Source organism: Scophthalmus maximus, chromosome 21, assembly GCF_022379125.1.
Source record: "Scophthalmus maximus strain ysfricsl-2021 chromosome 21, ASM2237912v1, whole genome shotgun sequence".
NCBI lineage: Eukaryota > Metazoa > Chordata > Actinopteri > Pleuronectiformes > Scophthalmidae > Scophthalmus > Scophthalmus maximus.
Genome location: NC_061535.1, coordinates 4,613,607 through 4,639,911, shown reverse-complemented (window position 1 = coordinate 4,639,911; position 26,305 = coordinate 4,613,607). Strand labels below are relative to the sequence as shown.

Sequence of the window (26,305 nt, the reverse complement as noted above, 5' to 3'; positions counted from 1 at the left end):
CCCTTTATCCGGGATGGCAAAACACGCGATGGATTTGACGACGTTGACACGACACCGAATTAATTACTACCAAGATTTTCACGAATGATATTTAAAAGTTGGAGCTTAAAAAAATCAATTAAAAAAAGGCGTCTTCTGTAACGTGGTCTCGTCCGATCACGTTCCCCGGCGCCGCGCCGTGATCTCGCGTGAATTCAAGCATTGCTAAAATACCATGGGACAGAGTGGACAGAAAAGCTGAAAACCTATAACAGAAGGTATATAGAATATATGTCATGAAAAAAAAACTATTTTGCGTGGATATCTGTGTTCTTTGGAACTGTAATGTGTTATTACGTATGTTTGTGCCTCGCTTTGGAGCCTTTCGCTAAAACAGGAGTTGCACGTGTGCTCCGTGCTACGAGTCTCTCGCTTGGTTAACAAATTGTCCACATCCCTTCTCTTTAAATACACTTAATTCAACTTTGTGACTGGCTTTGTGAAAACCAACACGCTCGAGTCCACGTGCATTCGGATGAATGCTGACCACGTAAAAAACTGGGGTTTTTTTTACGCAACGTCCGGATACTAAATGGTGGCGTTCAGGGCTGCTGCTGCGCGTCGTCCTGTCGGTAGTAAAGGCGTTGTGTGGCAGTCTGTGTGTAACCTTGTCGAATCTCTCAGTGTGTGGGCGAGATGGGATGTCGTGACAACACAGCAAGACCGATGTCTGCCTCGTTCGGAACGTCTGTCACCGGATACGTTGAATGTGTACAGATTTATATTGTTTACATTCGTCTTTCAAATTGTCATTTAAGGATTTTGAACGTCTCGTGAGCTTTGTGAATGGTGTCAGCGACTTTGGAGTGATTACGAATACACATGGTCGCACATTAATGTGATAGGACTACATGAATACATGAGTTGAATAGCCCCCTCCTTTATAGGATCTGTGGAAAATATGCTGCACAATGTCTGTCAACACAGGTGACTTCACTTCTTTTAGGACTAAAGGACTTAAGCAGTAAGGATTCAATAAGGCTATGACAATGTTTTTTTTGTCAACATATCAAGGCCCACATGAGCCCACTCCTTAGCCTCTCACACTAGTTTGCCTTGACGCATCGATAGGTCTTTTTCTTTTTCTTCCTGAAAGGCATCTTCACATGAAAAGTACAGGTATAAAGTCACAAAAGTGACAATGGCTGAATTCCAGTGAGCTGCTTCAGATTCAGGGTTCTGGTATTGTGTACGATGTTAATGTCATTATACAATTTTGACTCGTCTTAAAAAAACAAACAGGCGCTAGACTTTTCGTGTTGAGACGAGTCAATATGTCTGTCGTAACTAAGAAACGTCATTCAGGAATATGTAAAACTACAAATCTGCTTTTTTTCTTCTTCCTGGACGCTCCAGCATGCCCTGCGAAGTGCAGCCTCGGTTCGTGGTTCTGTACGGTTCTCAGAAGGGCCAAGCCCAGTCCATAGCAGAGGGGATAGCTGAGGAGGCCCAGGAACGAGGACTGGTCGCGGAACTCAGCTGCTTGAACCAGAATGAGAAGGTAGCCATTGGACATGGGGACACTCTTCCTCGAATCCAAGCTTTTTAGAGACACAGCAAAACGTCAATAACATCTTAATAAATGATTCGTGAGGATATTGATCTAATATTTTTTCATATGGACTGTGGACACACCAGTCAATGATTAATTGTATAACTGGTTCCAGTACAATTTGGAGAAGGAGAAAGCCCCAGTGGTCTTTATTGTGTCTACTACTGGAGACGGGGAACCGCCTGACAATGCCCTCCAGTTTGTAAAGCGCATCAAGCAGAAGACCCTCTCCACTGACCACTATGAACACCTTTGCTATGCACTCTTAGGTAAATTCTCCCACGGACTATGAGGCTCTGCGCTCGCTCTTTTTGCAGTTCATCTGTAAAAAAACAAATTAGATCACTGTACATTGTTTACTTCCTTTGTAGTTACTGTCTTGAGAAATCTTCCGTCCGTTGGCTCTTCTCTTCTGCAGCTTTAGGAGACACAAATTATGCAAATTTCTGCAACTGCGGGAAGACAGTTGAGCGTCGTCTACAGGAGCTTGGAGCCAAACAGTTCTATGCGACGGGATATGCAGATGATGGTGTAGGGTAAGTTCAGCAGAGAAATGTGTAGACACCCATCTTTCTTGCTTTCAGCTACTCATAAAGTTATCAGGCTCATCTTTTTACTACCATGCTGTCACTTTATCATCTTTGCTCTCTCTCCAGGCTGGAGCTGGTCATTGACCCCTGGCTCGAAGGACTGTGGAAAGCCATCAAAGGAGCCTTATCAAAAATGGCTTCCGATAGGATTGCTCCCTCGAGAGGGGATTCACCGAAGGAAACGCCCGATTTGAGTGCGCCAGATGTTGAATTTAACCTCCTAAGCCTTAATGGCCAGCAGAGCTGCAAGTCAGGCAGAGCATCCGTTGACACAGACTCCAAATGTGCGTCTGTTGCGTCGTCTTTTGCTTCTGCTACGCAGATGTCCATTTCAGATCTCAGGCCACCTTCTTCTGCCGGGAGCCCTGAGTCGGAATCCAAGTCTCTTGGGACTGCCAGTGTTTCTACATCAGCCCCGGAGACAAAGACCACAGATGCTGGAGTTACCCATGTTGCATTGGCTGCTTCTTTGACTTGCTCCCTGCCACCGCTTTCAGAGTCTCCCCTTAATGTTCCTGCTCTGCCTCCTCCCTACCTGGATGTCTCTCTTCAGGATGTGGGCACTGTGGAGCAGGTGAGGAATGATGCTGCTGATAAAACCACTATTTATGTTAACCCATTGTCTGATAATTCTTTTTTTTTTTCTCTTTTCAGATTGTTGGACAGTTGAACAAAGAAAGTGTTCATGAGGTTCCCATATACAGGGCAGTTCAGCTGACCAGAGGTGATTCAGTCAAGACGGCCCTTCTCTTAGAGTTGGACATCTCTGTAAGTGGCCAGTGGCATTTTTTCCTGAACATGCAATGTGGACTTAAGATAGTCAGGTTACAACTATGCAACTAACTTTACTCTTTACTCCCAGGCTCACCCAACTATGGCATATGAGCCCGGGGATTCGTTTGATGTGTTCTGCCCAAACAGAGCCACAGAGGTTGAGGAGATGCTCCACAGACTGGGCCTCCACGACCAGAGGAACCATCAGGTCCACATTTCTCTAAAAAAGGACCATAAGAAAAAAGGTCAGAGTGGCCCTGTCACGTCATTTTATCATGCACAACTAATGTACACTAACTATGCAAAATTACACAGTTCTGACAATATTCTTTATGTGTGGATGGCACATAGCTTATTAAGGTTTGCTCCTTGGCTGTAGGTGCCCAGGTGCCATCCTACATGTCCCCGAACATCTCTTTGCTGCACTTGCTGACATGGTGTCTGGAGATCAGAAGCGTTCCCAAGAAGGTACTGTAGTGTACACTTATGTCCAAACATTGCTCTGCAGCTACTGACTGTGTATATTGCATCTGCCAGGCCAGCCAGCCTGTTTTTTTAGTGTCAGCATAATAAGAAGGGGAAAGTGTCACGTTTTCTCCCAACTAGAGAACACTGCTTTTATTTGTATAGTCCAAAAGCTTGGCGAGCAGTTTATTACTTTTCATGCAGAAGTGCAATTACATTTTGACTATTTCCCCTGGTGCTTGTTCCTTTCCTGAAACAAGCCTGTTGGTACTGAATCTGTCTGTCAGGACAGGACCCAACATAGCCATAGTTTGGTTTAATGAGCTCAGGCAAAACTGAAGTTATTAAGTTCCCAAGGCTGGAATAGTGATTAAACTTGCCTGGTTGTCTTTGGGCAATGTAGATAAACACATGTGGTGTATGCAAGTGTCACATGAGCACCTTGACATTTCGCAGTGCCTAACTTTTGGCTGGGGATGTGGTCTGCAGGACTCAGTAACTGACTTGTGAACCACCGAGACACTTCTCACACCTCCTTGTCCTGTTTTCTAATTTCCACCTCTGAATTTATTTTCTGCTGAACATTGCGTTCTCAACCAGATTTTTATCATGCAAGTTAAAGTCATAATTTAATAAAAAAACAAAACTATTGTCAAAATGAAATTGAAAACTATTAATTTCCCTCCGGCATGAGCTGCATCAGTAGGTCACTAGCTTTTGTAAACAGTGCACCAAATGGGGAAAATGTAGACGATTTGTAAAAATGTCAAAAGTATGGCAGCGATCCAATAGCTTCTCAACAAAAAAACAGCTTTTGAAATATTGTCCAGTTGGCAGCACTGTTTAGAAAATTATTTTGGAACTTACCATAATAGTTAAGTGTCATGTGATAGGATTGAAAGACATTATGAAATCTTTGTGCAAATATCTGTATTGATTTGATAACAGATCAGCTTCAGTCTAAATTGTAGCAGCTACTAACAATCCAGCTCGCGCACTCTCCTTTTCGCCTGTGTTATTAAACTCCTGCACAGAAATGGATTGCTTCAGCCTCAAGTGTTGTCTACAGACTTACAAGGCAGTAAGGGTTTTATTTGACAACTCCTGTGTTTGTAATCCAAGCAGTTTATCTGTTTTTTTACAAAAACATTTACAGCACCTATCATTTTTTAAAAGCCATGATTTTTTAGGTTGGTGAAATATAATAACCCAAGCAGCCTTTTAGTAAGAACAATTCCCAATAATATGTGTAATAGCATTATATACAGGTAGATCTACTCGCACATCCCGACTCGCCATTTCTACCGAGACAAATGTTCCAATATGTCACTCATTCCTTCCAGAGTCTCTGACATTTACAGTTGCCACAGTTTGACATGAGTCAAATATTGGCGAAGTGCTGGCTGTACTTGATGGATTTGAAGATGAGGGTAATAATTCTTCCTGTATAAGCTGCAAGAATGTGCTGGAAATTTTTTCAATATGTGCACTCGTAAACTATGATGAATCGCTGAAGTCCTCCGGAACACTTGGCATGACAAATATTAAGAGGTTCTTATTGCCGTATCGGATTGATTAATGGTTTCCAGAATGATGTCAGATAACTTTTAAAATGTTTAGCAGCGCTTGTATTCTAATCTCTCTTGAATACTCCTAATCTTGCAATTTAAATAACTGCCTATAAAAAGAATAATAAACAATCATTGATGAAATGTCACTTCAACTGCAGCCTGTCTCCTGCAGATTCAACACATTAATTGAATTTTGATAAATTTGCAAGGAGATTAAAAGAATGCCTCTTTGCATTGACACATTTCTCCACAGCTTGAGAAGCATTTAAAAAGCTAAATGAGACTTTTATGGGGTAGTAAGTACATTGTGCATATTAAATCGTCTGTATTCCATAACCAAGTTGGTTTCAAGGTCTTCTTTTCATTTACCTAGTAGCTTACAAAGATTTACACTTTCTAAGGCCTGTGCACAGTGTGGCACTGAAGTTCATCCTGCAGAAAATGTATTAACTGGCTTTACTATTTTTTCCCAGTGGCGAATGGGAACCTGAGTAAGCGACTTCACGTGCAATTTCTCTCTCTGTCAGGCCTTTCTACGAGCGCTGGTGGAGCATACTGGGGACGGTGTGCAGCGGAGGAGACTGCAGGAGCTCTGCAGTAAACAAGGCGCTGCCGATTACAACCTGTACGTGAGAGACCCGAGCCTCAGCGCTTTGGAGTTCCTGACAGCCTTCCCGTCCTGCTCGCCTCCCCTCAGCCTCCTCATAGGTCAGAATCCCAGCTGTTGTCTTCACTTGGCCTGTCAGTCGTGATGTCCAAATGTCTGTGAGCCTATAACAATCACCAGTATTATGTAAAAACTGCCCCTCACACATGAATTATTAAAGATTCTGCATGAAAACAGCTCTGAGGTAGAAAAAATCCGATCAAAAATCACATTTATTTATCATAAGAAAGTCAGAAAGACTAATATTCACAATAATAATAACCATATTATTTATATCCACAATATCCATATATTTAGGATGTTTTTAAAATAATAGATTCATATTTAATTAAAAGTCGTCTTTCATGTTGCCTCAAGCGAATGGGGAATTACAGTGATTGACATGTGAGTGGGATTTTTTTTTTACATCCCCTGTACAAAGTTTCACTGGAATAATTTACCTCATAATGAGCTTTTACATTTTTAAAAAGACCTCAGGTTATGTCATGTGTGCCTTCTGTATTTGTCATTCAGGTCTGTTTGATTCATTTTCAACCAGCAGGAGCCACTGTAGCCCCAGTAAACAGAGCTCCGTGTGACCACTCAACATTAACTACACTGTGGTTTAATGCTCCCACAAAATCAATCAGATTCTGTACATGGGTGGGTGCCTCGAAGGATCAGTTCTTCGTCTCAAGTCCACATCGCTCCTGTACTTTTTTTTTCTTTTTGTGCTGGAACTATAACGGCATTATCTTAGCTTCAGGTTAACAGACGTCTCCCTGCTGATAATGCCGATCATTTCATTTCGCTGCCGTGTGCGATCAATCCCTTCTTTGACCCTTCGAGCCAGCTGTTGGTGTAAAACTAATATTTTTCTCTCCGCTCATTAAGATGGCTGGCTGGTCATTCACTACAGATCTAATAAGCTTTGACTGAAACTTAGCAGACAGTGAAATGAGTTGGCTGCAGCCACACACACAACTCGGAGTTGTCCTCTAAAACATCTGTATCACAGCTCTTGGCCTTCCCCAATGTCAGTTATTTTTGAACCTGCGTGTACTTGCCAACCGCAGCACCTTTTCCAGCGGTGAGCCGATGCAGAAATTGGCGATAGGGTCAACTATGCCCTCGTGAGAAAAAATGTGCCGTTGGAGGGCCCTCAGGGCGACAGCTGTTATTTTGGGGGGGACATGGGGCTGTTTACTGGTGAGCCATTGAGCTTTGCAAGGACACAAGAGCAAACAGGGTCAGCTTGGGTCACAGGTCAATGGTCAACTCTGACTCAGTGTGTCACTGTTTAAAGTACAGCGCAGCATTTTTTTGCATGTTCTCGGTTCACTTCCCCGACCGCAGGGAAGGTGTTTGCTGATCAGAGTTTATGCTGTACCGCACTAACGATAAATAATGAGGAGAGACATGTCTGGGCGCAGATGTCTTTGGCAAAGTGCAGACAAGGGACTTGGGACAAGGGAAGAAAGACAGTCAGCTCTCTCTCTCTGTTGTGTGGTCACTTGTTTCATATTGTGTGTCAGATGAAAAGTTTGAGGTCATAGCCCTGGGGAACAGAATGCTGTCTTTTTTTTCAATTTACTTTACCGTAGGGCTCAATCAAAATTGTACCAGAGTGCAGTTTCATTCTGTCTTTTTTCTTTTTTTTTTACCATGATTGTGACCTGTGGAAGAAGGTCAACTCAACTATAGCACTTTGAGATTGCTTTTAGCAAGGAAAAGTGCTCTATAAATGCAATTTATTATTATTATTATTATTATAATCAAGTAAAGAGAAGATGTCTGTATCTCAAGAGGCCAGAGCTCCCTGTCTCTCCAGGGAAGTACGACATTTAAAATAAGTTATAGAAATGTTTCCTGGTCATAGAGAATGTACCACATATCACATATATTCCTCTTTTTCTATTAATTTAAGATATAATAAAATACCTTGGAAGACATTGAAATGGTTTTGGAAAACCATGAGCTTGCAGGTTCTCTGAAGTCACTTGAAATTTGCAGTTGTAGGCAATGGAAAAAGAAAAGAAAAAACCTTCCCACAGAGAACTCCTCTTAATGCTTTAATGCTAACAACCTCCTTAATTTCATCTGCAGCCAAAGAAACTATCCATATATCATAAGATGTATAACTTCTATGCTCAAACACATTGCTATCTCATTTTTTCCCACTAAAACGGTATCTCTGCATATAAATTCCGACACAGAGACTTTTTTTGAGATGGAATAGATTATTTCTCTGTGCAGCATGATCGATGATACCCCTGAAAATGATCATTTCTGAAAAACACCCTGGGACTGTATTTTTTGGGGGGGGGAACGGAGACCTTTTTCTCTTTTGAATACACATTTTCAGATGTAACCTCAAGCCGCGAACTGACAGAAAAAACGGTTTGCGCTCAAAAGGATTTTAAAAAGTGATCTATCCTTTGTGGCTACCAGCAGTATCATGATGGTGCAGTGATGTGAGATGATGGATTGATTGTCCTCTGCTCAAGACACGTACTGTCTCCCCCTGATGGAACTCGGGCGGCACTCGGCCGCTGAGGATTGCGTTAAAGCGCGTGATACACCCTCTCATTGAGAGGTGTTTTCACCGAAGGATTGCAGAATATAAATGATGATTGTCCAAAAAGATTTGCCCCGACAGTCTGGCTACCTTACTGCCCCTTTTAGAAACTTTATAGATACAAAGGATTTTTTTTGTTATCCCCTCTCCGGCAGCTTAGTCCTATTTAAGTATTTATTTACAAATGACTCACTGTGGTTTGCATCTACTGTACAAGAACATTGATTAAATCAAAGCAAGGCCACCCTGTAATCTTAGCTCTCCTAGTTAAACTTTGCCCTGCAGGTCAATATCTTTTGAGTTGCCATGTCTAAACATTATAGTTCCCCTCACTGACGTTAGATAGTTTTTTTTTTCTGTGTTGAGCAAGAAAAGATTCACTATGAAGTGTATTTGTAATATTTAAAGCAGAAAGCTTCTCAAATGTGAGAACCTTTGGGTGCTTTTCTTTGAAGGCGAACTGAAAAAGCAATCTTGGGAAATTCTAAAATAATTTTTTCAAATGTTGTATAGACCAAATAATTCAGAAATGGCAGATGAATCTATGATGAAAACTAATGAGGTAATGAGGATCTACAACGCAAGTCTGTGCCATCGTGTAAGGTTTTCTGCAAAGAACACCCGACAGAATGGTTGGAATTACAGTGTCTACTTGTATTTCTTCTCATCTCTCCTCTGCTTAAGACATCTGGGTCTCCTGAACCCTTCCTCCAGCAGCTCACTAGATTTTCCATCACATCCCCAATCAAACATATCATCATAGAAAAACAGAAAACGTATACAAAACCAAAAGATAAACACACTCAATATAAACTTCTGTATCCCTTCGAGACACCATATGTTAATTTGCAAAACTTCAAACAAGCTGTACACCAAATAGCAGAAGAATCAAAATAAATGCCAAAAGCCTGAAGTGTATCTTGAAGAGGGTTTCGCCAATTGATAGGGCTTTAAAAGAAATATGTTTTAATACTCATTAGACCACTGTACGTTACTCTCCAAAAATGGGGTGTCAGTCCATTATCTTGTATTTTTCCCCCTTTTATTTGTCTTTTAGTATCTGAAGGAATGTGGACCAGTTAAAGGGGCAGTGGGGGGTTCTAAAGTGATACACATTTTGTAAAAATATTTCACTGAACAAAGAAATGGTGCATACCGCACCTTACAACGATACGAGTGAAGTTTGTAAAGTCAACAGGAAAGTGGCTGTTTGGGCAGGGCCCGTGTTTTTGTTCAAAAGCCTTCTTTCTGAATTACTTTTAAGTGTTTAATGCATCGCCTTTAAAAAAAGAAGAAATAATCCTCAGCTCAAAGTGATGAAATGGACGTCAAAGCGCGGAGCTGCCTCGCTAACACCCTGAGCTGTTAAGATGTCAGAGAAATCCAGAAATGGAGGAGAGAGCATATTTAGTCCAGCTGTAGGTCTTCACAAGCAATTAAGCAGAAAAATGTGTTATTGTAAGGCCTCAGCTGGTGCATATGGTGCACCGCTACTTTCCCAGGTTCATCCGTCACTGAAATACAAATGAAATGTTAGGGTGGTGCATAGCAAAGCATATCATGCAGCTCTCAGTCATTCTCTTTGCCCATAGCTAATAGTTTGTGGCGGTCACAGCTCAGCAAATGGTGTATCCCGTTGGTACAGCGTCCAAAGTTAGTCATCTCTGACTGTTTTTCTGATTCTTCTGACACCTCCCAGATGCAATGCACACTACACATAACCCAAAAGAGGGCACCTTCATGGCTGGCATTGAAATAAGGTCTGCATAAGCAATCTGTTTCCTAGTGGCTCCACATCTGGACACTTGGGATTCCATAACCCTGAGTTTGTAATTTCGTAAATATAGAAGTGTGTCCCAGAAACAAGAGCGCTACCTGGGTGGGGGGTTGCCGTGGATAGATAGGTAGGACGTCTCGATGGGCCGAGATGACTTTCACTTGTTTTGTCATAGGTGTCTGTGTAACAAAAATCTTAGCGAGGCGACAGGATAACTGACAGTTGTGCTTGCCTTTCAGAGCATTTGCCGAAACTGCAGCCCAGGCCTTATTCAGCAGCAAGGTAAGTGACATTTTGTACTGCAGACACAACTGTGCTCCTATAGCGTCATGTATTCCGAATAACACGTCTCCATGAATATGTGTGTCTTATTCTTAGCAAATGATCATGGAGGCTTAGATCTTAAAACATCTTGAATTATCCATGAACCTGACCATTAATCCAATGGTTATAAATGTGGTTCGGCTATGTAAAGTGTTTGATATTATACTGGAAAAACTCTGTACTCTGAAAAAAAATACACGGTTTGCCATTTATAATGGTGATGTATCTAAATCGTGGCATTGTAAGAGAAAAATTATCATCTCAATAATTTAAAGACAGTAAACATTGTATTTTAGTATCTGAAGGAATGTGGACCAGTTAAAGGGGCAGTGGGGGGTTCTAAAGCAATACACATTTTGTAAATATATTTCACTGAACAAAGAAATGGTGCATACAAATCATTTTTTTCCGGTTGCAACAGAAATACGACCTCCCTTTTTTTCTCATTTGTTTGGATATTTCAGACAAAATACCTTACTAATTCTACTCAGGGATCTCTTAAACTGTTCTCGCCTTCTAAATTATATGGTAGTGAAGATTATTTCTGAATTACTAATAAATCTTAAATCCAGATGTCAGGCTTAAACAGCAAATGATTGATTAAAATGGCAGCATATGTTATTGTGCAATAGTTCAAATATTTTTGGACTTTTTACTAAGATGAACTGTGAAATGACAACCTTATTTTGGAATTGTACAAAGAAAATATATATTTCTCGTGATGTTCTAACCTTGTTTTTTAAATGTGTTTATATTTTCTCCCTTTGCATTCATCATGACATTAAGCTCCTCCAGTTTGTATGTAAAGGCACTACGACACAAGAGAGTAGGAGTATGCTTGATAGAATTTGTATTGATCGTGCTCTATTGGCAGCTCGTAAATGCGTTGCTATCCACTGTAGATCTGGTATTTTGCCAACACTTCAGCAGCGGTGGTTTGGGCTTTCAAATTATCTGACATTTGAGAGATCAAAAAGGGATCCAGTAATAGTTTGAAAATGTTTTGTATTTCCACCGTTTACATTTTGAGACACATTCAGAATTTCACGTTGTGGTAAAGGACCCAAGTGCAGGGAGTAGATTGAATATTTAATAATAAATGAAAATGAAAACAGACTCACTACGTCCAAATAAATCAAAAGCAAAATACAACTTAAGGTGTCCACGGGTGTAGCAACGGGAACAGGTAAATCTCAGGCATAAGAACAGGTAGCAAACACAGGAACAAACAAGAATCCAGGTTAGTGTGAAAATCACAGGTTGTGGGGGGAAATCAACAGATGAACCGACAAAGACAAAGGGACGCACAGAGACTAAATAGACGCAAGGTGGGCGGGGCAAATTGAACACAGGTGCAGCCAATCACAGGGGCAGAAGACGCAGGCAAAGTAAAGTGAACATACAAAATAAAACAGGAGCCAACAACAAGGGATCAAGAAACTAATAAATAATAATATACAGATACACAAGGAAAAGTACAACAAGGGAATAATAAAATAAACAAAGTCCACTATTCATAGTCTACTATAACTTAAGAGTTAATGATCCTTGCGGATCATGACTCAGAAACTCCTTTAAAAAGGACCCCAACCAACTGTATATATACTGTAGTTATGTGTGTATCCATCTAAAGTTTGTTATGGATTCAAATGCTACCAGAACAATTGCGTCCCTCTTTAACTTTAAGAAACTCTTGAAGACTCAACCTCCTCTCCTAACGCGTCTAAAACCCTAACATACCTAACTGTTTACTGTGCACTGTTGGTGCACTTCTTCATCCGATCTTCAACACAGACTGAATAGATGCAGCACTTTGTACTTACTTCAAGGTGTCCTACTGTACTGAAGCTTTAGTGGTGCCCCTCAGGTGCTTTGGATAAAAGCGTGTAAATGTAATGTAAATGGATTCCCTAGCTACACCTTGAACAGTCCGTGTCACACGTGCCTTTGTTTTGATGGGTAGATATGGATGTTATTCCCGTACAAGCTCAGCGATGAGAGCGGATGAATGAATGGACCGTAAATGTTGTATTGCCTTTAGCTAGTCCCGCTTAGTTTAAATAGGCCCAAGTGTTCCTTCCTTTTGCCTCACTTAGCCAGTCATTGATTTGCGCTTCCTGTTAAGCTAGTGCCCATTAAGTTTGCTTTAAAGCTCATGTAAAACAGTATCATCTACCGAAATGTCAAAACTTCTCCGCTCTCTCTCATTAGTCCTTCACTTAGCTGCTTGTGTGTGTGTGTGTGTGTGTGTATGTGTGTGTGTGTGTTCGTGTGTTTGTGCGGAGAAACGGGGAATGGACAGGAGAGATGGTGGCTGTAGTTTATCAGATGGTGCAGAGACATTAGAGGCCTGCATTATTGATGCTGTGGTCAATAGAGGTCTCCAGTGGCCCACAGGAACTGCAGAGTGAAGGATGAGAGAACGAGAGAAAGCTTCATTCAACAGTGAAGACTGGACGGGGAAGAAGGGAGAGGCAGTTATATCGAAGCAGGAGAGACCGAAAGTTAATTTCTTCTCACTCCCAGAAGTATATTTTTAGTCTAGAATGAAGCTGGAGCAGATGTCAATGTGTAGATGAGTTATTCCCAACCAGGGGGATTTTATCCTTAGGTTGCTGGGGGGTATGTGGAAAGATGGCGGAGAAGCTCAACTAATTAATTCTTTTTTTTCTATTATCATTTGATTAACATAAATATCCACATATTTGTGGTAAGGAGGAACATAAACACTCGAAAAAGTATATGGACCCATTGTTAGAGATAAAAAGTTGAAATAGTCAGTGAGAGAGGAGTTCCCTTTACCGTAGGCTTTTTAACTTTGCTGCCTTTTACATACACAAAAAAACCATAACACTCACTGAAAAACCTTAATGCGTCTCCTTTAAGTAGTTAGCTTCCAATAAATGGATGAGATGGATACAGTTGAAATCGTTAGCTTCTAAAATAGCCAAGCTGTTGATGTTGTTAGCTTACAATAATTGACAAACTACTGTGATAGATAAAACTAAATGAAATAATTCGCTACAAGTAACAGGAAAACAGATGAAATAACAAGTTGGCTAAAGAAAAGTAGTTGAAATAGTTTGCTAAAAGTAACAGATAAAAGGTTGAAATAGATATTTAGCTGAATAAATGTATAAAACTCATTCATGACACAACAGGTTGTGTTGATGAAGGGGTTCACCTGAGCTGTGGGGGTACGTCAGACAGAAAAAAAACAGTTGGCAACCACTGGTGTAGATCATAATTTAGCACACATCAAGGCCATGTCTATATTTGCTAATGAATCTCATCCGTGTAGCCTTGTTACTTTGTTCGGTTGCTGATATCTGTCATTTTTTGTGACGTGATCTTTGTGCGAATCATTTGTAGCAGTGTTGTCTTGACTTGAAAATGTATCCTCCCTCGTATAATACCTGTGTCTCTCTGCACCCATCTGTTCTCCCTCTGCTTCTCTGTATTTCACTTCCCATTTTACACTTCACCTCTGTGTATCTCTCTGCTTGTCACTTTGTCTGTTTGTATGTCTGGCTCACCCATACACGCACACACACACACACACACACACACACACACACTCGCCCACTGCTGTTGTTTCCCCCTTTCAGAGTCTCCCTCCATCTCAAACTCTCTGTGGTCCCATCTCCATAGCTCCACTCTCAAGCACCCAGGAAAGCTGCATTTCGTCTTCAACGTGGTGGATATCCCAGCATGCAATGGGCGGCCTGCTGGGAGGCGAGGCTTGTGCACCGGTTGGCTGTTTGACCTCATCAATCGTGGCCTGGTTTTCCCTGGGAAGGTTGAACGCTCTGGCAGCCTGGCTCTGCCTAAGGTAATGAGAACACTGGAAACTACATTGTGCAAATTCGCGAGCTCTTGTTTGGCTTATGTATTTCTAAGTGTTCAATTCTTTGCGTACAAGAGTTCATAGGTACTATCATGGTTATATCCCCCTGCTCATTAGGGGGGAAAATACATTTACGTCTGTACAATTTACCTACTTAAATTTTTTTTATTTTCTCTAATAAAAAACACCAAGAGAGGTGGACTGCTGATCCCCCTTCAATTATTTAAGTTCAAGAGGTTTCTGAGTAAAGGGGAAGGCAGAATATTAGAAAACTGCAGTTTCTGGAATCAGAGATTCATCCTGTTTGTACAACGTGTCTTAGGCTCCTCCTGAAACTCAATGTTTGAGACACTAAAACAGCATTGGTCCAGCTGATATTTGATTAAATTTTTTTTTTTTAAATTGGAGTAAATCCTCTTTACCACAGTCTCTATGGATTCCAGTTGGAGCTCACAAGGTTTTCTCATTAGTATGTCTTAGAATATTAAGTAGATCAATTAATAGATTGGTAGGCCCACCATGGCTTCTCAGCATTTTTATAATTACTCTCATTATTTTTAATGCTCTTTAATGGCCCTTGACCCTAGATCCATGTGAGTTTGAGACCCAACTGCTCCTTCCGGCCTCCTTCTGATTCGTCGGTGCCCTTCATAATGGTCGGACCAGGCACGGGAGTCGCCCCCTTCATTGGCTTCCTCCAGCAAAGGTATTGCAAATTTCACAGTACATAATGTTGTTAACTCGCAGCATAATAAGTGACATTTTTGTCAAATGAGAGACCCAGCATTTGCAGTGAATCCCCCGTTATGCAAATGTCTCCGTCAAGAGGAATCAAGTGCATGTTGTAATGCTCTTGATCCTGTGGCACTGTTATTTATACTAGAAGGGCCGCTGAAGTAGGCCAGTCAAATGTTCACGTCAAGAAACATGCGGGTTATGTCCCGCTTGGATTATTCCAGCTAAAATCTCTCGCCCCGCGACGTATATTCATGATTTCCAAGTGATGTGCGTGAAGTGCACGTCGTCTGTGTGTATTTCCAAGTAATCTACAGAGGCAATTAAATGAGCCTATAAAAGTCCATGTCATGTTCATCTCATAAGGCATACATGAAGCTTTGTGTTAGTTCATGCAGGACACGGTAGTCATACGCCCCAGCCATAATCGGCGGACAGCCCGCTGATTGAACAATTGCAATAAGTCACACACCAATCACAGCCATACTCACTCAAACCGGCTCATTTAAATAAGACTCCCTCCGCACTGTTATCTGCACACCAATGCTGTCACACACCGCTGCCACTGACAAAGCTTGCCGCCTCCACCCCAGCCTCCACCTTTCTACTTTAGTCCTAACATGTCTCAAATATTAAAAATAGCAATCAATGTGTTGCTTGGGCCCACTCTTGTATACCAATGGGGGGATTTCTGCATTGCGCTCCCTGTCTTGGCCTAGCATGCAGGGAGCATTATTGAGAATGGAGCCATCAGCGCCAAGTCTTACTGTATTTCCATTTGTTGCAGTAAATGGTTAAATCTATGACCTGTGTTCCTGACTGAATTAATCTCGTGGTAAGGTCTGTGATCACATCAGGGATTATTTCAGATGCTTCACTCGTCTCAACAGGGGAAAAAAAATGTGGCCCTTACCATTACACACATTTATAACTTGATATGTAATGAACAGCGAGGAGTCGATGCAACTAACACATGGAGTGTTATTGATTTGAAAGCATGAAGTCGAGTAGGTGGTGGCCACCTTGTTGTCACTGCTTGTAATTGCTTATAAACCGCTGCTGGCATATTGATTGTTATCTGAGTGCTCTGCAGTTTGTTTAACCACAGCGGCAAGTCTAAATACTTGTGGAGTGGAATCTGAAAACGTGACATTTAAGTTTAATTTGCGGAGGTTCTGAATTGAAGGACGAAATTGCGAGAGAAAATGACCTGCCACAAGATTAATGTGACTCGAGCCTCTCTATCCATGCCGATGCCCGTTTGTTGAACCAGGCCCGTAGCCACCGTGGCTTGTCAGGTGGCGGGCTGAACATTTTTAGTCAGACTGACATGTCTGACTCTTGGGTGGCTTTGTATAAATGAGGTTGTGCCCCAGTCAACTCCAATTGTCTGTAAATACCCCGAACGTCTCCTCTGTTGTGACGGGCGGGCATCGGCGGGTGATTGCTCTGAGAGGTGACACGGCATCTGCCGAAGTGATGGCCTTGGTGGATTGTCTGGGAGGATGAGTGGTCCTCTGGGGGTGGGAGGTTTGTTGGTGCCTCCGGGATGAAGAAGCACTGAAGATGGAACAGGTTTTTTTTTTGGACTGACCTGGTCACACGGCTCACGGACAGACGCCTTTTCTTAATGATCAAGGTTGAGCCAGAGGGACACTGGTCTGGTGTGAGGCAGTGATATGAACACATCAAGTCTTACTTTGATCCGTCCAGCGGTGCCCAAATATTGCTCCAGAAGATTTGAGGATTTGAAGAATTCACATTTGGATGTTTCTGTCCTTGCATACCTGCCTGTCAGTGCAAACAAAACTCAGGCCGCGACAGATTTTTCTCAAGGGATTCATTTCAGAATATAAGAATACAACCCCCTCATAAAATGTCTCCTTGAAAGTTCAATGTTTGGGATTGTTACGTTTTAAAATGTCATTTGTCGAATTTCAGAATATTTTTCTGTCAAATGGCTCTCCGCTTCCAAGAGTATATAAAACCTGTGTGAACGGATATGTCAGCTCGTCTGTCTCCTCAGCCTCCTGTCCCTCTCCGGGTCTCTCATCCTCTCTCCCCTGCCAAGCTGAATGTTGTGCCGGAGGACTGTAAAAACCTGTCGTGGCGTGCGCCATTGTTCAGAATCTGACTTGTGATTCTGAACAAAGCCTCGGCGGCTGACGCTGCACTCTGAGAGGAGATAACAATCACCAGTTTTGCCAACGGGACGCCGCATCTGCCTCGAGGCCTTCGCGAAAGGTCCTATTAGCCAACGAAAAGACACGGGGAAGCTTTGATCTTCCTACCTCTCCGATCTTCCACCCCCAACTGTTAATCGATGGCTGTTTTCAGAAGGACTTTGAATTAGTTTGTAGTTCTGGTAACAAGTAGAAGAAGGTCGGTGGCTCACTCGGTGGTACTGGGGGGTTTTAATAAGGCCCCTCAGTAGTCTAGTATCGATCGCTGTAGTTTGCGTGGAAGTGTTTATGGGGAATGTAATTTTCTGTGTTTTTCTGCCTTGCTTGGAGCAGTGACAGTTAAACAAATATTGTATTTTAACTGAGTTGTTATCCTTAATCTCCTTTGCAGCTCTAACAAGCTTTTCTTGTGGAAAAAGAAATGAAATCATTCTGCTCAGTTTAATACTTGGGTGTGCCATTAGGCATACTTGGCACATTCAATATGACAACTTTGTGTGAAGAAGTATTGAGATTCCATTAATCAGTACAACCACACATCTGATTACAATTACACATGTTGCTGCTCAACATTGTCCCGTTTTATGAAATCACTTTGGATTCAGCTGTTGTCGTATGTCAGCTTCTTTTTTCTCCCTGTTCTTGTTGTATTTCTGCGACTGAAAAGCAACTCAACACCACGCCGCTTGCGCTGCGCTGCAAAGAAAATACATGAAACAAATGAGATAATTGTGATGTTTACCAAGTCACCTCAGCTTCCCTCGCAGTTTCCCCATCCCGCTGTTCATGTGAATGGCACTGAAAGGCAGCCGCCTCTGATTTCGACCCCAAATGGAGTGCTCTGTGGATGCCGGCTTCCCCCTGGGATTGTATTGCAGGCGCTTATAGTGTGGGTATGTGATGTGATGTGATTTGTATTCAGGGAAAGGCGCCGGTGTGGTCTACTCAGAATGGAATCCAGGTTTTTCATATTGGTATTGATTCCTTCAGGGCAGGCGGCAAGAGGAGAGAGACGAGCACACTAAAATGAGTTTACTCGAGGCTGTCTGCAGATCAGAGGGATCTCGTCCAGGATGCTAATGGATGGGATCTGAGTGTTTGGATCAAGCCAGCCAGACAGCTCTGTTACCAGGCCTCAGTCACAGATATAAAGTTCAAACCAACTTCTTCTCCGAAGCGTTTTTTTATTAACTGGTCACTTCTCATTTAATTAATGGAGAGCAAAGCTTTGTTTTAGACTTTTGCATTGATTTTTTCCCCCTTTCACTAAGGCTAATTAGTCTGGACTTGCATCAGAACAATTGATGAATCTGTTAATTATTTAGAAATATAATAGATCTAATACTCCATTAGTCTATAAAAATAGAGAAGAACAAATATTTCCATTACAATTTTCCAGAACCAAAGATGACACATTGCTTCACACTGCTCTCAGTGCAAAAGAATCCAATTTACAATGAAATGAAAAAAAAACCCAGAACGTTTGAGAAGCGTAAAACCAGCAAATCTTTGGGATATTTGCTTGACTAATCACATACAGCGGTCTTTTTTCAAATGTTTTCTGCTTTTTGAGTGTGGAAAAAAACACAACGCCTTCCCCCCCTTCTAAACCTATAGAATTTTAATTTTAAATTAACCATTAGCAATGCTGGGGGAATCAGCATAAAAGACAAAATTATCTCCTGTCATGTTGTCCTTGTACACTTCATCAGGGTTTCTGAGTTTAGTATTTTGCCAACATTAACTTTTATAGTCTCAGCTAGTTTGAACGCTTCTGTTTTTTTATTTTTTTTTATTGTTGCCACATGAAACTTGAGTGCCACTTCACAATTCTGGAAGGTATTAGCGCATATGATTTTGAGAACCACCGACAAGGCACCGTCTGTTCTCCAATAATATGTTTTGCTTATTGTTAAACCATTTGGGTGTTTGACCTTTTCATCTGCTGAAGAAAAGTTTCCTTGTGCTCAACTTAAATCTGAGTTAAGGCGTGTTGTTTGTTTGGAAACCAGTGTGCTGCATACAAATATATTGGACTTTGAGTAAACCACATCAGACATTCAAAGCAGGGAGCAATTTGTTGAATCATTTTCATTTGCTTGAACTAATCGATTAATCGTCTTATCGTTTCGGCACCAAAATAGTTTGGAAACACCTACTTTTCGAGCACCATACACTTCCACTGGCCGTAAGAGTTGACCACCATTTAATTTTTTTTTGCCGCTGGATAACACAAAGCAGGGTTCAGTCAGTTCATGAATAGCAAAGGATGGGATCCAGGGGAAGCAGCACCTTATCCTCAGAGTGCAGCAGTGCAGCACAAAGAGCCTGGTCTCAATGCCTCGCCGCGGCGTCCCTCATCCTCTCGTCGAGGTTGGTCACCTCCCCTCCAGACAGGGCTCACAGATAATGCCGGGGCGCTTTAGAGAGTCACCTGACTGATGGCATCATGAAAGGTTGGGGGTCAACTGTCGTTATCTGGGAGAGCGCCGTCTCCTTTTTCCAGCAGGTGTGCAGCACAGATACCGGCATCCTCAGAGCAGCTTTGTGCCACTGCGTTGCCATCGCCTGCTCAGGATTCTGGGAGCCTTGCCAGACTTTTCTGAGCCACGAGAAATCACTTTTGCATGAACAGTCTTTCGTAACACACACAAAAAATAAAGAACAAGCGACACACAAAGCACGGGGCTTAGTTTAATTTTCAGTTACTGTTTATAGTGAAGGCATCTATCCGTCTGCTTGGGTGAAATTTAATTATACATATAATGTCGTTTCCCTGCATTAGAGACAATTGTGGCACTCGGTGCACTGTCATTGCAGAAAGTGCTTAATGGTGTCACTACTCTTCTTTAACCTCTGCTGCTGCTGCAAAAAGGACTTCCTCTCCCCCCCATCTGGTCCGGACGTCTGTTAGTATTGATCGACCGCTAACGTCCATTGTTTGACTTTCAGAGAGGAGGCGAGGCAGGAGAACCCTGAGGCTGTGTTTGGAGAGACCTGGCTGTTCTTCGGCTGTCGCCATAGAGACGGAGACTACCTGTTCAGGTAAGCTGTGTTTTTCTCTTTTGAATTTGGTGGTCTTATATATATACTTTCCTGAACCTTTTGTGAGTCAGACATACTGCATACATCTCCACCTTGCCACAGCATATTCCATGTATTGAAATGTGTGACCTGCAAAATGTACATTTCACCATCGGTATGCATGACGTGGGCGTCTTTTCTTCAATGGCATGTATGAGTGTTGTGGACACCGTGCTCAGGTCCCAGCTCAAGGGTGTACTGTAAGATGTAAGGAAGGAAATCAGACATGGCCAAATGTTTTTCTCCTATGAGTGAAAAAGAAGACAAGAACACCAGAGTCTTGCTGCATCGGTCGGTATCTGTGAACCAAAGCAGGATATTGCATGGAGGTTATGTGACTGTTTATCATTGCTGGTATTTCTGTAATGAATCCTATTCAAAGTTGCTATAATATCCTTATTTACTAAGCTCAGAAGCAAATGCATCTAATTATTCTCTGACTTCCTCCTCTTTTCATTCAATTCTCTTCATTTCAGGCAACCTTTTAGCTAATTAGTAATATTAAGACTGCGTTTGTGAATGTTGCTATACTAAGAGTGGATCAAATGACTACATGCAGTGTGATGGGGGGTCACTCACAGTGACAAACCCACAGAGAATTACCACACAGCTCTCAAGGTCAACTCAGTTTTTCACAGCAGCAGAAGCACCAAATATTTTCCTCGGAAGTTGGTGGAGACAAAATCGGAGCTAAAAGAAGAGTGGACTGTGTGACGTACATTTGTCAGGTTGCCAGAAACATAAGTCCAAAGGAATGATAATGTTGCCTTGTTTGGGCAGATGAGTGAATCTTTACTAAAACATTTGACTCAAGAGTCTTGATTCTTGTCGAATGTAGGTTGTGTGTAAATATTAAGCGTTCAAATAGCAATTGTTGAGGTGTATTTCTTAAACTTAAAGTTACTTTTAACATTTGTCTCACTCATATTCACAAACCCACACAGGATTATCACACAGCTCTCAAGTTCAACTCACTGCTATGGGTCATTATTCAAAGCTTTTCGCTTGTCGTTTTGGTTTTAAAACTCCCTGTATGATTCGCTCTCAGCGCTCACTGGTGCAGTTTCTAGCAGCATCAGGCTGCCGCTTTCTGAAACCGGCTCTCCACTACCTGCCCGGCACCGGACAGCCGACTAATAAAGTTAGCGGCTAGCTGATGAACACAGTGTCGAATTTAGACGCTGAAGCACTACATATTTCCCTCAGCGGTGGGTGGAGACAAAATCTGAACCAGTTTTAAAACCAAAACAATTGGAGCGAATTGTTTGACGTACATTTCGTCAGGTGGCCAGAAACATGGGTCCAATTGAATGGTAGCAAATGTTGCTCTCCGTGGTTGGACGTGTAAGTTAAAATTTTATCACGTACAACATTTGTCGCTCAATTGTGATGAAAACTAAACCGGCTCAGATTTCCCTCCGCTTGTGATGTCACAGACGGACTCTTTTGGGGGGTAACCCCACCTGCAATCTGAGAATCTCCACTTCTCTGGTGAAGGGCCGTGACATTTCCCACACGTTTTGGGTGAAAAGAGGAGCTGCAGAAATTGGGCAGTATGAGAACACTGATGCCTTTTCTGAACATTAGAGCATGTAAGCCTTTTCAAGTAGTAACCCAAATTAAAAGTATGAAGCTGAATATGAGCATAATAGGTCACCTTTAATAATCCTATTGCTTCTCATATCAAATTATATTAATATAAATATAGGAACTAAATTTTTACAGAATATCATAGTTGGATTGATCTCCTCTGTTTTTTGGGCCATGTGAACTGACATCACCCTGCGAGTAGATCATCTATCTGCTCTGGCTCCCCTCTCTTTCGCGACTACATAATTGATCGGCTTTTCCTAGTATCAGTAGCGGCCGTGTACTTAATGCTGGGGCGCCGATCGACTTCTTCTGCCGGATTAAATAGTGCGAATGGATTAGCATCCTTAATCACACAAGAATAGATCACAGAGGATGTTGTTTGCTCCCCTTTGTGTCCTCTATCCCTTCGTTAAACACCGACTCACAGCCAGGTAGTAGGCGTGTGTGTGTGTGTGAGTGTGTGTGTGTGTGTGTTCACAGTGTGGGCTTCGCTGATGAACATCCCCCCACCGTGTTGACCAAAGCAATTAGTCTGTGTTTTATGAGCCACCCGTGAAGAGTTGTACTTAATTTAAATAGGTTAGCAGAATTAGAACAACATACCTGCCCGCATTCGTCTCTGTTGGATTTCTCTGAAAGTAAGAGCAATTCGACGTCACACTGCCAGTAATTTAGAAACCCGCTTAGCATAGATGTTAGCACTTCTCAGTGTCCCAGATTTTTATGGGAAAGTTCGGCTGCAGTCGTATAAGTAGGAGGTGAAACTTGAAGTTGCAATAAATGGCTTTTTATGAATATTATAAAAAGCCACGATTGCGATCGTGTTAGGATTTTTTTTCCACCAGTCAAAAAAACAAACAAACCTCGCGAGCCGCCTCAATCACCCGCAGCACTCAAACATCCCTGTGAGAGGTTGATGCCAATCTGGCTGCATGTCACATCAAAACCTGTCCTCCCCTTTCCCCTGCGCTGCACTTATCCCTCTCCCCTCCCTCTCCGGTTTCCCAGCCTCTTTATGGCATGTGATTTCATGCTGTAGGGGAAATGTGACTGGAGCGCCTGCTGGGTTCACGTTGGGTTCCGGGATATTGCCACAGGCTGTTATGAATGAGTCTGTGTGTGTGTGTCTGTGTGTGTGTGTGCAAACACACTGAGGGAGTGTGGCATGTTTTGCCTCTCAGAAATCCTTGTGCTTTTTCTTTCTAAGTCAACTGTCCTTTGTCGTTTGCCCGGTGTCTGCTCGCAGCGTTATTAATCGATGACGATTCCCATTCAGACGTCAAACAGCAGGAGTCCACCGTCGTTCTCCCCGTTTTTCATGTTGTTTCTCTCTCTGCTCAAACAGAATCTCACAATCGCGCATCTCGGTCAAAAGAACGAGATTCTTTTAATAGCCCTGTCTTCAATCAGAGGTTAGACGGCGAACGTTTGCTGAAGGAGCAGCAATTCTGCACATTTTCGCTCAGAAAAGAAAACAACAATAACTCTTCTCTCTCGCTTTTAGTATTCACACAGCAGGGTCTGCTTGTTATTGAAAAATGCCTCATTTTAGTCGAGGGGTTACTGCAAGACACAGACCCCCAAAGCGATGACCTTCACCCATGATCTTGAAGCTGCGACTTGGTGTGTGTGTGTGTGTGTGTGTGTGTGGTTTTGTCTGTCTGTGTGTTTTTACTCATTCTGACTGCTTAACTTTAAACAAGATGCTCTGAGCCACAGTAAGCCTGAGTCCATCACCACCTTCCTCCTCCTCCACTTGCAATAGCACCCCAGGCTCTGTAAAAAGTACAGGGTAGTAGTTGGCAAGCAAACCACTGATAGGGAACAAGGTTGCACACAACTGCGAGGGCTGAGACGATTGATTTTAAAAGAACAGTGATTTGACCTTGCTTATGAAATCCATTTTTTTATTTTGCACTTTTCTCGTTAGGCAAGAAAAATTGGTTGTCTGACACAGTTTTGCTCAGACCTTTTGCCCATCAGAGTTCTGTTTTATCGAGCTTGACAGGGTTTTTTTTTTCTGCTCATAGGAAATTTCCGTGGGCGTTCTATGTCTTGCGAGGCGCTTGAAGCAAAAGCTGAACATCCGAGGAGATTGTTCGATGTGAAAGGATAAAAAGTCAAAAATCAAGTTGAATTCTTTGTAGTATTGGGCCAGGGTTTTCCACATTTATTTTTCATTATAATAAACATTTACATGTATATTTGTTCCCAATAAAACCATGGACTGGTCCCTACACACAAAGTTGGACTCCCATTCACTGTTGCATGATCTTTTCTCCACTCCAGCAACTGAATCTCTCCTCTCCTTACAATTTGTTTTTGCAAAAGACTGCATTTCACCAATCAGCAGCAACCCGTCCCAGGATTGCACAAAACCTCTGGTTGTGTGACTCTGCATATACTGTCTCTCTTTTTCCCCAGAGAGGAGCTGGAGGGCTTTGTGTCCAGAGGCGTCCTGAACCACCTTGAGGTGTGTTTTTCCAGAGATGACCCGGCACAGGAGGAGGTCGGCGCCTCAGTGTCTCGACCCAGATACGTCCAACACAACCTGCTGCTCAACAGCCAAAACGTTGCCGAAATCCTGCTCCGCCAGAGCGGACACCTCTATGTCTGCGGGTGAGACTGATGTTCACAACAGTTGCACACCGATGGCCACCTGGCAGAGTCATGTTCTGGGTCTGTTTTTGTCAAAACACAATAGCTGTTGAAGTGCTTCGCTTGAGGGCGAGCTATTGAGGGAGAGAAGAGAAAACCCCCTCACATTTTTCAAGGTATAATCAGTAGCAACTTTCATTTTGCTACCGCTGCCATCACGCTGACACAATGTGTTGTACAGCTTGTAGCCTTTGTAGCATACACATAACCCTCCTCTCCCCCTCTCCATAACACAATACACTCCTCTCTGCCCATTCAAAGACAACCAGACGGAGTAAGGCACAAACCAGGTGTGTACCAAGTCAAGTCTTGTCAACATTTACCACATCCCCCAACATCACATTCTTTGTTTCCTCTCTCTCGTCACTGCCGGGCCGCTTACACTCACCTTTGAGCAAATGACTTTTGAAAACATCCGAACTGTGTGGAATTCGTCAGAGTCCAAAAATAAATAAATATCACTGTTCGATGATGAATCACCTCCAATATGCTGCAGCGGCAAGATAGAGATTTCAGCAATTTCCTCCCAGGATGCACTCCCTCTCTTGCTGTTTTTTCTTTACAAACGATAAGCTTTTGCCACAGCGCGCGCACACACACACACACACACACACACACACACACACACACACACACACACACACACACACACACACACACACACACACACACACACACACACACACACACACACACACACACACAGCAGTGTCTCAAAAGACAATTAATTGCATTTCCCCTTCTCCTAATATATTCCTACTATTTCCACCTTCTCCAGGGATGCTAAGAACATGGCTAAGGATGTGAACAACACTCTGGTGGCGATGGTCAGCACAGAGCTACAGGTGGACCAACTGGAGGCCATGAAGACACTGGCAAAGCTGAGAGAGGAGAAACGCTACTTACAGGACATCTGGGGATGAATGTGGATGACCAGATAAGGGCATTTTGCAGCGTCCGCTGAGCTTCTTTTTTTCTTTTTTTTTACAACTTCAAAGAAAGAAAGAGAAAAAAAAATCAGCATGCTCAGCTGTAACCTCTAGAACCATAAAATCGTGGATGCTGAAGCCTCGAGGTAGTTTACACCACCTAGTGCTACCGAGATGGAATGTACAAAGCTAGCCCGGGGGTAACGGTTCACTACATCATCTCGGGCTCTGCTGTTTGAACAGAAATGACCTTGGTCGGGGCGATAGTGCTGGAGATTGGTCCTGCAGAGTGAAAGTGTGTGTCTTTAGTGCAGAAAGGCCTCCTCCGTTCGGCCTGTCTGGTGGGATAGAGGTATTTACTCGCGTCGTCCGTGATGGAGCGATGACGACGAGACTGAGAAGCGGGATATTGCTCCGACCTAGATGGAAAGAAACGCGGCAAACACAATGGTCTTACACGAGATGCACTCAGGAAATACTTCATTGTCATACAGGGACAAAGGTAACACGTTTTAATGCAATATTTTTAGTTTTTTGAATATGCCAAACTATCTCACTGCCGCCTAAATGCAACATGGTTAAGCTCAAATTTGTTGGTCTCAATTACAAATACTTTATATTGGTTTTGATTGATTTTCTTCACTATTATGTTATATCCTTATATTTCCATCCAAAACACTGGATTTTGTTGACTTTTTAATCATATCTTGGACATCATGAAAACAGATCCATGGATCTTAGGACATAATCAGTCATTTATAACCATACCGTGTTAAGTGCTGAGTACACAATGCCGTCAATTTTCAGTGCTGATGCTCAGCTCTGACCAAAGCAGTTTATTTCACTAACTCTCTTTGTGTCACTTCCTGTTAGTCCTGCAAAACTGACTAAACCCTGCGGTTGAAACAAACGCTGCTCCTCCTTCGTGTGATCGGGAATTAAAAGTCTTTCCAGGGTGAA

The 26,305-nt window shown here is 42.4% G+C and overlaps 1 protein-coding gene across 1 annotated transcript; it reads left to right on the top strand.

Moving 5' to 3' along the window:
* The first annotated feature begins 21 nt into the window (after nucleotides 1-21).
* mtrr (5-methyltetrahydrofolate-homocysteine methyltransferase reductase) lies at nucleotides 22-26,305 on the top strand. The gene is made up of 15 exons (XM_035619078.2): nucleotides 22-257; nucleotides 1,396-1,540; nucleotides 1,707-1,860; nucleotides 2,010-2,127; nucleotides 2,248-2,755; nucleotides 2,836-2,949; nucleotides 3,044-3,200; nucleotides 3,335-3,423; nucleotides 5,519-5,699; nucleotides 10,232-10,274; nucleotides 13,968-14,148; nucleotides 14,751-14,869; nucleotides 20,034-20,126; nucleotides 24,183-24,377; nucleotides 25,195-26,305. Exons 2-15 carry the CDS (start codon nucleotides 1,397-1,399, stop codon nucleotides 25,337-25,339), a joined length of 2,241 nt encoding a protein of 746 aa, XP_035474971.1. The 5' UTR covers nucleotides 22-257; nucleotide 1,396; the 3' UTR covers nucleotides 25,340-26,305.